Raw genomic sequence first — 15,124 nt, forward strand, 5'->3', positions numbered from 1 at the left:
CATTTTTCTTTTTTGCAGTATGACAAACTCTACAGAATTAAAAAAATAAGAAATTAACCACTGTGTAGAAATTACTCAGTTTGATGAAATGAACAGCTTCCTCAAATAATACACTTAAAACTGAGAACATACAATGTGTTTACCTGTCTCAATTTTTCTGTATCTGCTTGGGCCATATTCACAGTATTCTGTGTATCAGTTACTCCTGAAGTTGGCACAGGTCCAGGAAGCTGGGAGACACCAGAGAACTGCTGGCCTTGGGAGTGCATTGGAGAGTTTGAAGATGCACAGAAGCTCCCCTCTGACCCAGGCCTTGGCTGATCAGCAACATCATGGGCAGCTTGACTGGTTCCAAAAGAGTCCGACTGAGATCTTGGAGTCACCGGAGGCTGATCATAGGGATCACGGGCAGCAGATGGGGAAACACGGCTAAATGTGTCTGAAAGGCCAGGTCCAGGGGGCCTAGGTGTCTGGGAACATGTATCGGGTGGCCTTACTAACGGGCCAGGTAAAGCTGGTCCTCGGTTTTGTGCTGCTTGCAGGAAAGGATCCTGATTTGGCATGAGGACTGGTCTTGTCATTGAGGACCTAGTAAAACCCTCTGAAATCCTTGGCCTTGGTGTTGCTGGTGGCTGAGAGTAAGGGACAGATATTCCAGGTCTTGGTGTTCCGGGAGGATGAGCATATGGATCAGAATGCCTCTGATTAGTTACAGATGTAACAAACAAGTCCGTCTGTGTAGATGGTCTTGGGGTTGGGGGCTGCTGACTATATGGGTCAACAGTAGCAGGCCGGGGAGTTCCAGGAGGTTGAGAGTAAGGGTCTGTATTAGACCTAGCTGTTCCTGAAGATTGGGAATAAGAATCTACAACAGGTCGTGGAGTTCCTGGGGGCTGGGAGTATGGGTCCTGAGATGTTGGCCTTGATATGGTTCCAGGCTGGGAAAAAGCCCTTGAAGGATGGGCAAAAGATTCATTCATTGTTGGATGTGGGGTTAGGGGAGGCTGACTATATGGATCATTTGACTGACTATGAGAAAAATTATCTATAGGTCTTGGTGTCAAAGCAGGCCTTTCATAAGGGTCAATAGACAATCGCCTTGATGCCTGTGACACTGATCCATAAGGATCCTGAGAGGATGGAGGAGGTTGCATTGGAGTCTTAAAAGGTCCAGGACCACTATCAAGAGGTGCAGGTGTCAACAAGGGTCGTGCATATGGGTCAGGTATCCGTTGTCTTTGAAACACATCTGCCCTAGGAGATGGTTTAGTAAAGTGATCATTGGTTCCAGCTGCTACAGGGCCTTTTGCAGTTTGTTCTGAAACTATAGGAGACCGGGAGAGGCCCAAGGATTTGGGAAATTGATCTGTCATCACAGGCCTAGGTGTGTCTGGAGGTTTTGCATAGGGGTCATTATTTGTCATGGAGGAAGAACATAAATCTCTGACTGGGGATGGCCTATTTGCTGTTGTCTCATTCATTTGAAGGGGCCTAGATACCGATGATAAAGGTGTACAGTTTTCCACTGGTGCAGCAGAATTTCTTCTGGAAAAACTATGGCCCACAGGAGGTGGTCGAGGGGTACCAACCATTTTTGCATACGGATCCATTGGAGATGGTGGTCGTGAGTTGGAGGACCCAGGTGAAAACACTTGTGGTGAAGGTGGCTGAGAAGTCTGAGCCTGAGAAAGACCCTCCTGAATGGGAATCCGGGATGGGGCTGGAGGAGGAGGTGGAGCTTGTGGTTTTACAAACACATCATCTGATGTAGATGTAGGGGTACTGGGTGGCTGTTTTGTAAACAGTTCTTTATGGAATGACTGTGCAGGAGACATATTTCCATTGCCAGGCTGAGGTGTCAAGGGACTCTGTATCCCACTACTTGGTGTATCTGAACCAGACTGCACCAGAAGATGCTGAGAACCAAACTGCTGTTGTTGCTGCTGCTGCTGCTCATTTTTCACCTGTTCAAGTTTCTGTGTGGCTTCAATTTTAGCTTGCTGCTTACTTTTCTGACGCATTTGCTATTAAAATAGAAAGAAAAAGCAATCACATTTAGGTTAAGGAAGAAAACTACCATCATGGGGGGAAAAAGCAACAGAAAGTTAATTTGTTTGATGTCAGCAGCTACCAGATTGCTCCCATATTAGATTATGAATTCCTGAAGAAGAGAAATTACTCATCATGGCATGTTCCATTTGTGCCTAGGGCAGTATATTGTTTATAATATTTCAATAAACTTCCCAAATCAATTTAAATATATTTTACTGAAAAGAGAAATAAGTCTATCCTTAATCAAATTTTCATGGTCTAAGAACTATATTCTAAAATAATAATGCAAAGACCTCCCTCTCAAAACATAAAAATGCAACTTCAAAAAGTAGATTATCCAAAAATTCCATACCTGTCTAAATTTCCATTCCTGTTCATGTTCTGATTCTCTTTGCTTTAATGGATCTTTAAAAAGCTCTGAATCAATACGAGAGCTGGGATCGATGCTATCTTGCTGTTGCTGCCTTTTCATGGAATCATTTGACATCTGTACTTTATTAATGCGTAAAGCAGCTCTGTTATCTCTGGCTTTTTGCTTTGACAAAAGAAGACAAAAAATATTCACCAGATTATGTTAAACGTTTTAAGGAATAAAATAAAACTATCATGAACTTTCTCAAATAAAAGAAAAAAAGTCAGGTAAAATGCTGAAATACTTACGGCACCTCCCAAAAAAGGATCTGGACACTAACTCGTCTTCTCTCTTTACAGTGCACAGTATCTATCAGTTGAGGATATAATCCTCTCTATGTATTTGAATTAAGCTTAAAGATCCCAGGTGTGATTTATTATTTTAGCTCCTAGTTTTCTTAATACATCCTTAGAAATCACGTCTCCTTCAATTTAGAAAGAAGGGGCTGGGGCCAGGCATGGTGGCTCATGCTCTAAATCCCAGCACTTTGGGACGCCAAGGCAGGTGGAGCGCCTGAGGCCAGGTGTTCAAGACCAGCCTGACCAACATGGTGAAACCCCCACCTCCACTAAAAATACAAAACTAGGCCGGGCGCAGTGGATCACGCCTGTAATATCAGTACTTTGGTAGGCTGGGGCGGGCGGATCACCTGAGGTCTGAGGTCAGGAGTTCAAGACCAGCCTGAACAATATGGAGACACCCTGTCTCTACTAAAAATACAAAATTAGCCAGGTATGGTGGCACATGCCTGTAATCCCAGCTACTCGGGAGGTTGAGGCAGGAGAATCACTTGAACCCGGGAGGCGGAGGTGGTGGTGAGCCAAGATCGCATGGTTGCACTCTAGCCTGGGCAACAAGAGCAAAACTCTGTCTCAAAAAAAAAAAAAAAAAAAAAAAAAATCAGCCGGGCATAGTGGCACATGCCTGTAATCCCAGCTTCTTGGGAGGCTGAGGCAGGAGAATCGCTTGAATCTGGAAGGCAGAGGTTGCAGTGAGCCGAGATCGCACCATTGCACTCCAGCCTGGGCAACAACAGTGAAGCTCCATCTCAAAAAAAAAAAAATTTTTTAGAAAAAAAGAAAATATCCAATCAGTCTTTAAAAAAGAAAAAAAAAAAAATCTGGATATTTGAAACGTATCGTTAATGAAATCACTTAAAAATTTAAAAAATTCTGTCATTACCTAATTAAAGTCAAGATAAAACAGAGCATATCAATACATCTATATATATATGTGATAAAGCATATACACACATATATGCTCTATTCAAAATAATCACTGTAACTGAAAATATGCGCACTGGGGAACAAGCTGGAAAACAACTATATATATTTTCCAACAATAATACACATTTAATATGCTTTAAAATGAAAGCAAGGACTTGGTTCCAGCTGACAATCTTAATTTGGCTCTTTGGGAGAAAATAATTTACCATATGAACTGCGAATCTTATAAAATTACCTAATAGTTCATGGCAAAGATCATGTGTCAAAAACTCTTTAAAGATGTCTAAATATTTCTCTTTGAAGATGCACAGATTCGCTATGAAACCTAACAAGAAAAGAGGTGACTGTGGAAGACACTGAGGCATGCCTCTCTCCAAATTGAGTACAGCTGTCCCTCTGTATCCATGGACTATTGGTTCCAGGATTCCCTGCAGATACCAAAATCCACAGATGCTCAAGCCCCTTATAGAAAATGTCATAGTATTTGCATATAACCTACACATATCCTCCTGTATACTTTCTCCTTTTTTATTTTTTGACATAGCAGGGTCTTGTTCTGTCACCTAGGCTGGAATGCAGTGGCGCAATTTTGGCTCACTGAAGCCTCAACCCCTCAAATCTCTCAAGTAGCTGAGACTACACAGGCATGCGCCATCATACCCAGCTAATTTTTTCATTTTTTTATAGAGATGAGGTCTTGGCTATGTTGCCCAGGCGGGTCTTAAACTACTGGGCTCAAGCCATCTGCCCACCTTGGCCTCTCAAAGTGCTGGAACTACAGGTGTGGGCCACTGTGCCTGGCCCCTCCTGTATACTTTAAGTCATCTTTAGATTACTTGCAATACTTAACACAATATAAATGTTATGTAAATCGTTGTTATACTATATTGTTTAAAAAACAATGACAAGGAAAAGAGTCTGTACAACTTCAGTATAGACGTTTTTCTAAAATATTTATCTATGGTTGGTTGAATCCACATATATAGAACTCATGGCTACAGACTGCCAACGGTACCTCGACTGAAGAGATAAAACAATTTTGAAGTGAAATGAATTCATCCTGCCCCCTATAATAGCTGATTTTCAATCTTCAACATTTTGGTTCTGTTAACTTGCTTATAAAAATGTCACACTCTCTATTAAGACATAAGGAGTTAGAAAATCACTGTAAAAATAAAGTTGCTTGTTGTACAGGTACTAAAAAGCATTTTCTGAAATGGAAATTTGTTTTTTTATTAACCTAATACAAATAAGGTTCAAGCATTGTATTTAAATATTTAAAAGATAGGAGTTTCTTAAAATACCACATATGGTGCTCTTTCCTGTGAGCTTGCTTTTCTCCACAATTTGGCAATTTGCTTCACTCTAGTAGTCCAATCTGCAACAAAAGAACAGAGTATAACTGTTTCTCAAGAGTCATGCTAATGACATGCTGTAATAAAAAATGTTGATGAACTGCTGACAGTTAATCTTATTCAGGCCGTATTCTCATGAGGTAGTAGACCTACATTAAGTTCTTTACAAAGAACAACGATGCTGGCATACTGTAGGCCAAACAAATGTTTTCTAAATGAAGTGTTGCCTCATTAACAACCTAGCTTGTAAAGTTGGGAAGTTTTTTTTTAGATTCAAGGGACAAAGTAGCAAAAATGTAAGCCAAACACAATAAATTCCCTCTGGTGGTAAGATACCACCAGAAACAAAATGTAAGTTTGTAAAACATCTGCGCTAAACAGAAGTCTATCAATTTGACCTACCAGAAGTAAACAAAGTCATTAATAAGCATCTCACTAGCATTTGCGGACAAACATATGGAAAAGTAATCAGTTCAAACCATTTCTATGAAATTCAGTGTCATGATGGTATACAAAATGAAGATGCTTGGCTACGATCAACAGTTAACGATAAGATAAATATAGAAATTATTTATCCCACATTACAAAAAGAAAGCAAGCTTCCAAAAAGCCAATGAAAATGAAAAATCAGTTCATAGACCAACAGCTTTAACACAGTATTTCATGAGGTTCTTGAATCACAAGTAAAATTATTAAAGAAAAACACTTTTAAAAAAGTTATAGCTCTGCTGTAAGGACAATTTGTGCTGACACAAAATGACAACATACCCATATATGTTCATAAACAGCAAATTTAAGCATGGAAAGAAAGTGGCTGAAGAATGGGACACTGCCTTCACAGGTCTCCCTGCATCAAACCATTGATTTCTATTGTTGGATAAAAAGCATTTCATTTATTACAACACATAAGGAATAAAGTACCATGAAGACGCCAATCCAAAAAGGTACCTAAAAACCAGGGGTCATCCAAATGAAAAGTCACTTCCAGGTACCCCTCTAGTAATTTAAGAGTTTGTGTACTGATAGATAGCTGGGAAACAATTGCAAAACTGAGTCTGAATAACTTTTTCAATCCTGGTTTGTCTGACACCATGAACTCAAAATAATAAAACTGCATTGCTTGCATATATTCAATAATTTACATCTCATTAATCCAAATGTCTCATTCACTGGTTAATCAGAATTTTCACAAACTGTACTATTATTTTATCATCTGCTTTTTTCAAGAGGCAGTGGTAATAGCTGGACAGTCAGGGAAGGTGAGGGGAGAAGAAGGGAAGACAATATTGAATTCGTTTCCTATAAACACTACTTAGAATTCACTGATTTAGCCTAGCAATATTTTTGATTAAATGATAGTTTGGGTTTTAGAAATTTTTGAAGAATCACATAACACTGATTTCCACATATTAATAAGCACTGCTAGGAGCTGAAAAACTGACCATTTCATTAATTGAAACTAACTTTTGGGAAATATGAGAATGGATGCACGGTCTAGGACAAAGTAAACATGCTAGATGTTTCTAGATATCTAGGGAATCTTCATATTGTGGGTCATCATAGATGAAAATTAGTTAAGCTACCTCTCTATTGCAGGTAAAAAAAAAGTTATTGCACATGTGACAAGTTGGTAAAATAGAGAGAAATAATATATTCATGACTTACCAGGGAATTCTTCCTTTAAGTTGGGGAAATTAATATTGGTGTACAGAACCGGTGCAACTGTGGCCATTTCACCCAGAGCCTCCTCTTTCTCCCACTTAAGCGTGCTTCTCTGAGCATTCGACAGTGTGTCATTTTCTCCTTCCACAGTGGGAGCTGATGATGTCCAAGAGTTGTTAGGATCACTTGCCATTGGATTAAAGGCTGAATTTTTATCCCTGGGAAAAAATAAATATCTTCACTTTATAAACATAAAATAACTTTTTAATATATGTCCAAGTACAGCTTTCATTAAAACCTATTACAAAATAGTTAAAAGTAACATGTTTATAGCAAAAGCCATAATAAATGCAACTTACAATAATATCATACACAATCATTTAAGCAGACTAATTTATATATAAAGCAAACAGAAATTAGTGCAATTTAAGTTTCCATAGAAAATAAGGTTTGTACCTGGCATCAGGATAAGGGGATTGTGCAATTGCAGAGAAAGTTCCCAGTCCGCTTCCAGGTGGCAAAGAATTATGTGGGAGATGAGGACTGGGTCCAATAAGGCCATTCATGAGTGGCATCCGTGAAAAAACATCTTAACAGAAAAAATAATTCCGTTTGCATAATATTCATAAATAACAAGGAGCTGATGTAAAGTTGACCCTTGAACAACATGGTTTTTAATTGCATGGGTCCACATAAACACAAACTTTTTTCAAACTGAATGCGGATGGAAAACACAGTGAAACCCATGCATAGAGAGGACCAACTTTTCTTGTATGCCAGGTTCCACAGGGCCAACATTTGACTTCTGTATTCTCAGATTTTGGTTATACCTGGGGGTCCTGGAACCAAACCCCCAAGTATAGAAGAGATGCTTGTACTTCTAAATCAAAATCTTTAATGCAATTTAAAAGTAGGATTTTTTTCAGTATTATATAATACTTAAAGAGTCACTTTTGGCTACAAGATTTTGAAATACGATCTCTACAGCTGTGATCCTCTATTTCATTATTGTGTACTAGAAATAGCAAGTGTCCTGGAGTCCAAAAGCCTGGGGTGTGAACCTCAATTTTACCTGTTAGAAGCAGAATCAATTTCTATTTCTGTAAACTACAGGTATTCTGTTATTTGGGTTAATTGAGATAATGTATGTACAGCTCTGAACATAGTTCCTGGTATGGAGTAACTATTTGATACATATTAACTCCTAAAAAATGAATGAATCACAGCAAATGCTAGTAAGTTTTATCAAATATTCTTTCTCTTCATTAAAAATTTACAAACAGATATTTCTTATATTTTATTCCTGTTCCTCTTAATACAAAAAACCATCTATGATTCTTTTATTCTTTTTTTTTTTTTTTTTGAGATGGAGTCTCACTCAGTCACCCAGGCTGGAGTGCAGTGGTAAGATCTCAGCTCACTGCCACCTCCGCCTCCCAGGTTCAAGCAATTCTGCCTCAGCCTCCTGAGTAGTTGGAATCACAGGCACCTGCCACCATGCCCAGCTAATTTTTGTATTTTTAGTGGAGGTGCAGTTTCACCATTTTGGCCAAGCTGATCTCCAACTCCTGCCTCAAGTGATCCATCCGCCTCAGCCTTCCAAAGTGCTGGGATTACAGGTGTGAGCCACTGTGTCCACCCCATCTGTGATTCTTAAACTGATACTTTCTCTAAATAGTTTTGAGTAAGCAATATATCTATCACTATCAATCAGATGATTATTGCTAAAAATATATACACTCCGGTTTTGGCTTAATTTTTATAACTTACAGTTCAGCCCCCAAATGTATTTGAATTCTCATTCGAGCTTATTCACAAACATCAAATACCTTATCGTTTTCTTTCTAAATAAACATTAGGCAAATAAGAAGACCATCTCATGTTTCTTTACAACACTACTTTAAGCATGTAACTTCAATCCTTATTGTGAAAGTCTACTTGTCTAAACTATTTGGAAATATGCCAACTGTCCATATTGGAGCAGTTTCCAGAAAAAAGAAAGAACAACAACAAAAACTTTGTGTGCCTTCAAAAAGCCCTCCAATTAAACTTGATGATTTGTGGAAATACACAAAGCCTCTATTAATTGTTGCAACACTTAGAGCTATACTATTACAGGAGATCCACATCACCAATTAATTACACAAATGGCAATACGGAGTTGACTAATACTTGGTATAACTAGAGAATTCCTAACCTGATCACCTGATTTTTTATCTAATGTCACTCCATGAGATTAAAAGTCTCATAAATGTACATTGTCCAATGCGTAATGGTCTTTCACCTAAACCACATCATGTGAATGTTACAACACTAAAGCCTACATAGCTCCAGTGTGTATGTGCAGATACTAAGGACGATCACCGACAAGTTTAAAAGATTTTGTCTCAAAGACTTCCTAGAACTCTCTGACTTCCACAAAGGGGCTTATGTTACTAAATACCACAGCTGGGTCCACTGGATCAGGTTTTCACAATGACAAATGTCTCATGACACTTACATTTACTCCAAGGATTAAAGGGCAAGATTTCTGCTTTTTTTCAAACTAGAATACTACATCTATTTTCAACTTCAGTGAAAAGCAGGTTCCATTAAAGCAGGGGTCCCCAACTCTGGGGCCATAGACTGGTACCAGTCCATAGCCTGTTAGGAACCCGGCCACACAGTAGGTGAACAGTGGGCAAGTGACCATTACGGCCTGAGTTCCACATCCTGTCAGATCAGCAGCAGCATTAGATTCTCATAGGAGCATGAACCCGATCAGTGGCAGCGTTAGATTCTCATAGGGGCGTGAACCCTGTTGTGAAGTGTGCATGCGAGCGTGTTCCTATGAGAATCTAATGCCTCATGATCTGAGGTGGAACAGTTGCATCGCAAATCCATTCCCCAACCCACCAACCTGGGTTTGTGAAAAAACTGTCTTCCTTGAAACTGGTCCCTGGTGCCAAAAAGGCTGGGGACCGCTGCATTAAGGAATGTGGAATTTTAATAAACAATATCGAATGTCTTTCATGTAATTAGGAGAAACAAGAGTTTATTGGCAAGGAGAATGTGATCCATACTGTAGCCATCTATCAGTGCCATCTACTGTAACTACAATATTACCATGTTGAAACTTTCCCAATAATATTAGCTATTATTTGTTAAGTACTTTATGCTATGCTAAGCAGTCTTAAAAGCTTTACAGCTTCACGAAAACCCATTGAAATAGGTTATTATGTTCAGCTCCATTTAAGCAAAGAGGACCCACAGAAATTAAATAATTTGTTCAAGGACAAACAAGTAAAAGCAAAGTATTCCATCTTATTTTATTCAAGAAGTGGTCTCTTTTTTTTTTCCACCATATCTACCCAAACTAGTCATATTAGTTTATAAAAGTTCAAAAGCTACTTCACAACTTTTACATAAAGGGACTTCAAGTTACTCTACCTCAATCTTGAAAATTCTATTCTCTACTTTCTGAACTTTATTACCATCAGATAATAAAGCATATTACATATTACATAATAACATATTATACTTTGCCTCCCCTTTCTCATCAATTCTACTGAAGTTACTCCACTGAAGATTACCAACAACCTTCCCATGGTCCAATGAAACAACGTTTTTCAAGTACTCACCTTACTTAACTGTACAACCTGTCTCTAATGATCATTCATTTCCAAGATCCTATACCTCTCACTCAATGTCTCAAATCTCTCACTACTTTTTTTACTTTCACCTAAACTTTAAAAGGAAGAACGATAAGAAACATGTAATGTGCACACCTAATATGAATCAGATGAGTTAAGCATATACTTAATTACATTTAATTAAAAAGCACTGCTCGAGATTCTATACTCTACTGGCAGTATATTCTCTTAATAAATCTCATCCTTCCCACATCTGCAATTAGCATAATTACACAGATAATTCCTACATTTTCATCCATCTCCTTGACTAACTGCAACTGCCTGTAAGTCAGAATAGTGTATATGTCCCATTTCTACCAACCTAAAAGAGGTCTAAAACTAAATTCACTAGACCTCCACTACCTTCTACCAGCACACACACTAAGTCTTTGTTCCATCTTTCATGATTATCCTCTGGGCCCCTGGTTTATACATAGTCTAATTCACTTTAATTTCCCCCTTTCCTCACACCTTATATCCATTCAGTAGCACAGTCCTACTTGTTCTAATGTCATTTTCTCTTGTATCTATTCCTTCCTTTCAATCAGCACCGAAGTATCTTTACCTGGAACCTACTTTTTAACTTAGTCTCAACCACAATAACCTCATTAGTACTCTTCTTGTCCCAAATTTATTCCCAATATTGATACCAGAGCTACCTTAGCAAAACATGTAAGTGATCAGATCACACCACTGGTGTGAGGTCTTCAAAGGCTCTTAGAAGCCTGTAGGGAAAGGGCCAGCTGCCTCTGCCTATTTCTCATAGCCCTTTACAATCAGCACCAATGTCCACTTCTAGTTTTGCTTCCTTAAACAATGCCCACTCCCTTTGCTCTGGAGAATGTTAAAGTTGCCATATTGAATAACTATGTGTCACCCTATATGTAACTTGATCATGCTTTGCCCTTACATTAGAACTACTATTCTTTCAAACAAGAACAATGAAATCTTAGTGATTCATAAGGCTGTACTATTCTGTACTATACTACACATTAGTTGTATACCTGAAAGTCTACATTATTAGCATTACAAACTCCTAATGGTAAGCAGCCTTATTCACCTTGTATCACACATTAACACCTTGCAAAAAAAAAAAAAAAAAAAAAGAAAAAGAAGTCATCCTCTCAAGACCTTTTAAAAATGAGACTGCACAATGAAGTGATTTTCATAATGACTATAAGATGTTTTTAATAAAGAAATACATCTCTGATTTTTAAAATATGCACTTTCAGTTCAGAAAACATAAAGACAGGTCATTTTTATAAGTTGAAAAGAGAAATACTGAATAGTTCTTAATCATTAAAAAAGCATATGGGGGCAAGGCATGGTGGCTCACGCCTGTAATCTCAGCACTTTGGGAGGCCTAAGAGGATGGATCACAAGGTCAGGAGTTTAAGACCAGCCTGACCAAGATGGTGAAATCCTATCGCTACTAAAAATAAAAACAATTAGCTGGGCATGGTGGCAGGCACCTGTAATCCCAGCTACTAGGGAGGCTGAGGCAGGAGAATCACTTGAACTTGGAGGGCAGAGGTTGCAGTAAGCCGAGATCGCACCACTGCACTCCCGCCTGGGTGATAGAGTGAGACTCCATCTCAGAAGAAAAAAAAAAAAAGCATATGGGAACAATTAAGGCAAGAAGTAGTTATGATGAGTATAATACCCACATGTAAATCACATGTTGAACCTAGCAAAATTCAAGGTAAATTTATGTTTAGAGGCTAAACTGGTAAAAACTCAAATATTTCCATTATGTGCATTATGTAATTTTTCATGTATATACAAAGTTGTTAGTAAAGGTTACAAATTATTCACACACTTTAGCACTTATACAGGAAAAGGATAAGATTCATGTTATTCAATTCAGGATATAGTCATGAGGTAGTGACAACAGGATACAGAGAAATGTTCCTATGCTCAAATCATCAAAAATATATACTAGCTGGGCACAGAGGTCCACGCCTGTAATCCCAGCACTTAGGGAGGCCGAGGTGGGAGGATCACTGGAACCCAGGAGTTCTAGACTGGTCCGGGCAACAAAGTGAGACCCCTATCTCTGCAAAAAATCAAAAAATTAGCCAGGCATGGTGGTGTGTGCCTGTGGTCACAGTTACATGGGAGGTTGAGGACAGGAGGATTGCTTGAGCCCAGGAGATCGTGGCTGCCGTGGATTGCGTTCATACCACTGCCTGTCAGCCTGGGTGACAGAGAGAGACCCTGTCTCAAAACAAAACAAAACTACATATAGAGTTATATACACGCCACCATGCAACTCCATTAACTCCTTCCTATAGGAGATTCCCATACCTGTAACCAATTTCCCTATCTACTCATACAGACCTTAATCCTAGGCTATCAAATTTCAGCTCTACAGAAAACGGGAGAAATTAGTAGCTAGTTATAAGTAGGCAGAAGAGAAATGAACAAAATAGGCAAACGTCCACAAAATTTCAGTGTCTACATGGATAGAAATAGAAAGGCCACTGATTTATTATGAAAGTATGTACTGAACACATACTCTGTGGCAGGGCATATAAGCAAGACATGTATGACCCTAGCCTTTAAAGAGCTTACAATCCAAAGGGAAGACCTTAATTACCCAAACAGGTATTATATTTGTGACATGTGCTACAAATGAAAAACATGGGGTAGGGTGGTAACCAGCTAACCTCTGAGAGATGACAGTGAAACTGAGAGCAGATCAATGAGTACAGGCAGCTAGGTGAGTGGGGACAGTTCCACACATATGGAAGTGCCTATGTGGGAAATGACTGGAGTGGAGTGAGCTGGGAATGGGACTTGCAGGGAGGGAAGGGGGCAGGCACCGTTACATCCTCCCTACTGCCAATGAATGAGCAAAAGAATTCTGGACATAAGGATAATGACAGAATTACAGAGAATTTCAGGGAGACAGCTATGTGACTGAAGTTAGTATTTTTCTATCATCACAAAAGGGTTTTTCTCCCTATCAGTTTGTATATGTGGCTACTAAAGAACAGGGCAAAACTTGCTTGTGTGTGTATATATACCCACATATATACACACGTGTGTGGATATATACCTACATATATACACACGTGTGTGGATATAATATACAATTATAAAGTCATAACATACCCTGATTGTGTATTGGCAACAGCTGTGTTGGTGGGGGAGGCTGTGGCAATGGAGTTGGCTGAGTGTTCGCAGGACTAAGTACAGCTGTAAATAAGTCTTCAACATCTTTTCCGCCAAGCTCTAGGAGATAAAACAGTAATAGTAACAAGATTAAAAGACTAGTAGGGTCATGGTATGGGGAATGCCATTTTCGTAAACTAAAAAATCAAAACACATTTACCTGGAATTTTATATAATTTTCCAAGAATTGCTCCTAGAATAAATTTAAAAAAAAAATAGAAACATTAACAGCTAATTCAATATACTGATACAAAATAGCATTTAACTGACACAGAAATAATTAGAAGTTAAATTATAACCATGCAAAAGTCTTTAAAAATCATATTTACTCAGGTCTTTTAGAAAGCCTAGATGTAGGGCAAATATTTTACCATCTGTGACCATTTTGTCTAGTTCGGGACTGAGGATCCCATCTAGCTGTTCTTCACTTAATGGTCGTGAACTCTGATTGACACTTGGCTGAGGCAAAGAAGGATCATCAGGGACAGGACCAATATCTAAAAGAGTAAGGAAAATAAATTTAAAGGTACATTCAGAATACTCACACAAAAATGTATAGCACTATTTACCTGTACTTAATATACAACAATATGATTAAAACAAAGAAACAGAGTCTGTAATTCTGAATTAGAATTCTCATATCAATTTGGAGAGTCACTCAGTAAAAATTAGGCACAATATATTTGTATTAGGTGCCATGTAAAGTTCTATCTTAAGTAAAAACATTTCCTGAGGAACAAAAGAATACATCTGATTTTAACTTGCCAACTTCTGCCAAAAAAAAAAAGAAAGAAAAAAAAAAGCTTCATTAAGATAGGAGTTTGTAAGAAATCTATATACAAATAATTGCTTTAATTTGGAAAACAGTGGTATCAAATGTACAGTTCAATTATGCACAGTATGTAAAAAGGAATACGTTTCGTATAAATAAATGAAAAGTCCTAAAATTCTCAGTGTTTAATATTGTCCTTTGTAAATAACTTCAATCATAGGTAATATTTTAAAAATATTCTGTAGGCACATTCTGATTATGTACATTACATTTACAAAACTATAACATGCTGTAGCTCACATTGTTGAGAGTCACATGTAAAAATGGTTTATCGTCTACATTTTTTTCATGCTTTCTCAATATTATTACTATTAAAAAGTAAAAATTTAGTCTGTTCTTATTTGATCTTATATTAGGAACTAGCTCTACAACATTTAGGTAATACTATAAATCACATATTAACAAAAAATTATTCATTAAAAGAAAAACTATTGACAAAGTCACCCAAAGTACAGTACAGCTATGCTTTAGCCACACACAAAAAGGGAAAAGCAAAGTATGGATTAGTGACACATTAGCACTACTGATAAACAGCATGCACCTACAGGTTGTTTCAGCTGAAATCACTATAAAAAAAGAAGACTACTTCTAGTCAGCCGTCATCCATTGCTCAGTTTCTTACCAAATGGAAAAGGTGAGCTCTCAACCTGGAAAGTGCATAAATCAAGACCTATAAGACCCAAACCAAATAAAATGGATGATTACCACAGGAGCGGGAAGTGAGGGAAAATGCAAAC

The 15,124-nt window shown here is 38.1% G+C and overlaps 1 protein-coding gene across 23 annotated transcripts in view; it reads right to left on the reverse strand.

Annotated features, from left to right (window-relative positions):
• The window catches only part of KMT2C (lysine methyltransferase 2C), a 298,088-nt gene that overhangs the window by 45,982 nt on the left and 236,982 nt on the right, over positions 1 to 15,124 (reverse strand). For 17 of the 23 annotated variants that reach the window (XM_028846502.2, XM_028846498.2, XM_077997768.1 and 14 more), the window contains exons 30-38: positions 15,010 to 15,057; positions 13,927 to 14,052; positions 13,716 to 13,748; positions 13,496 to 13,615; positions 7,164 to 7,296; positions 6,711 to 6,925; positions 4,995 to 5,068; positions 2,405 to 2,587; positions 144 to 2,024 (exon numbers count right to left, since the gene is read on the reverse strand). In XM_028846502.2, coding sequence (XP_028702335.2) covers positions 144 to 2,024; positions 2,405 to 2,587; positions 4,995 to 5,068; positions 6,711 to 6,925; positions 7,164 to 7,296; positions 13,496 to 13,615; positions 13,716 to 13,748; positions 13,927 to 14,052; positions 15,010 to 15,057 — 2,813 coding nt within the window. The remainder of the gene's footprint in view (positions 1 to 143; positions 2,025 to 2,404; positions 2,588 to 4,994; positions 5,069 to 6,710; positions 6,926 to 7,163; positions 7,297 to 13,495; positions 13,616 to 13,715; positions 13,749 to 13,926; positions 14,053 to 15,009; positions 15,058 to 15,124) is intronic. The other 6 variants (XM_077997775.1, XM_077997779.1, XM_077997769.1 and 3 more) reach the window with 1 other exon arrangement.

This window comes from Macaca mulatta, chromosome 3 (assembly GCF_049350105.2).
Source record: "Macaca mulatta isolate MMU2019108-1 chromosome 3, T2T-MMU8v2.0, whole genome shotgun sequence".
NCBI lineage: Eukaryota > Metazoa > Chordata > Mammalia > Primates > Cercopithecidae > Macaca > Macaca mulatta.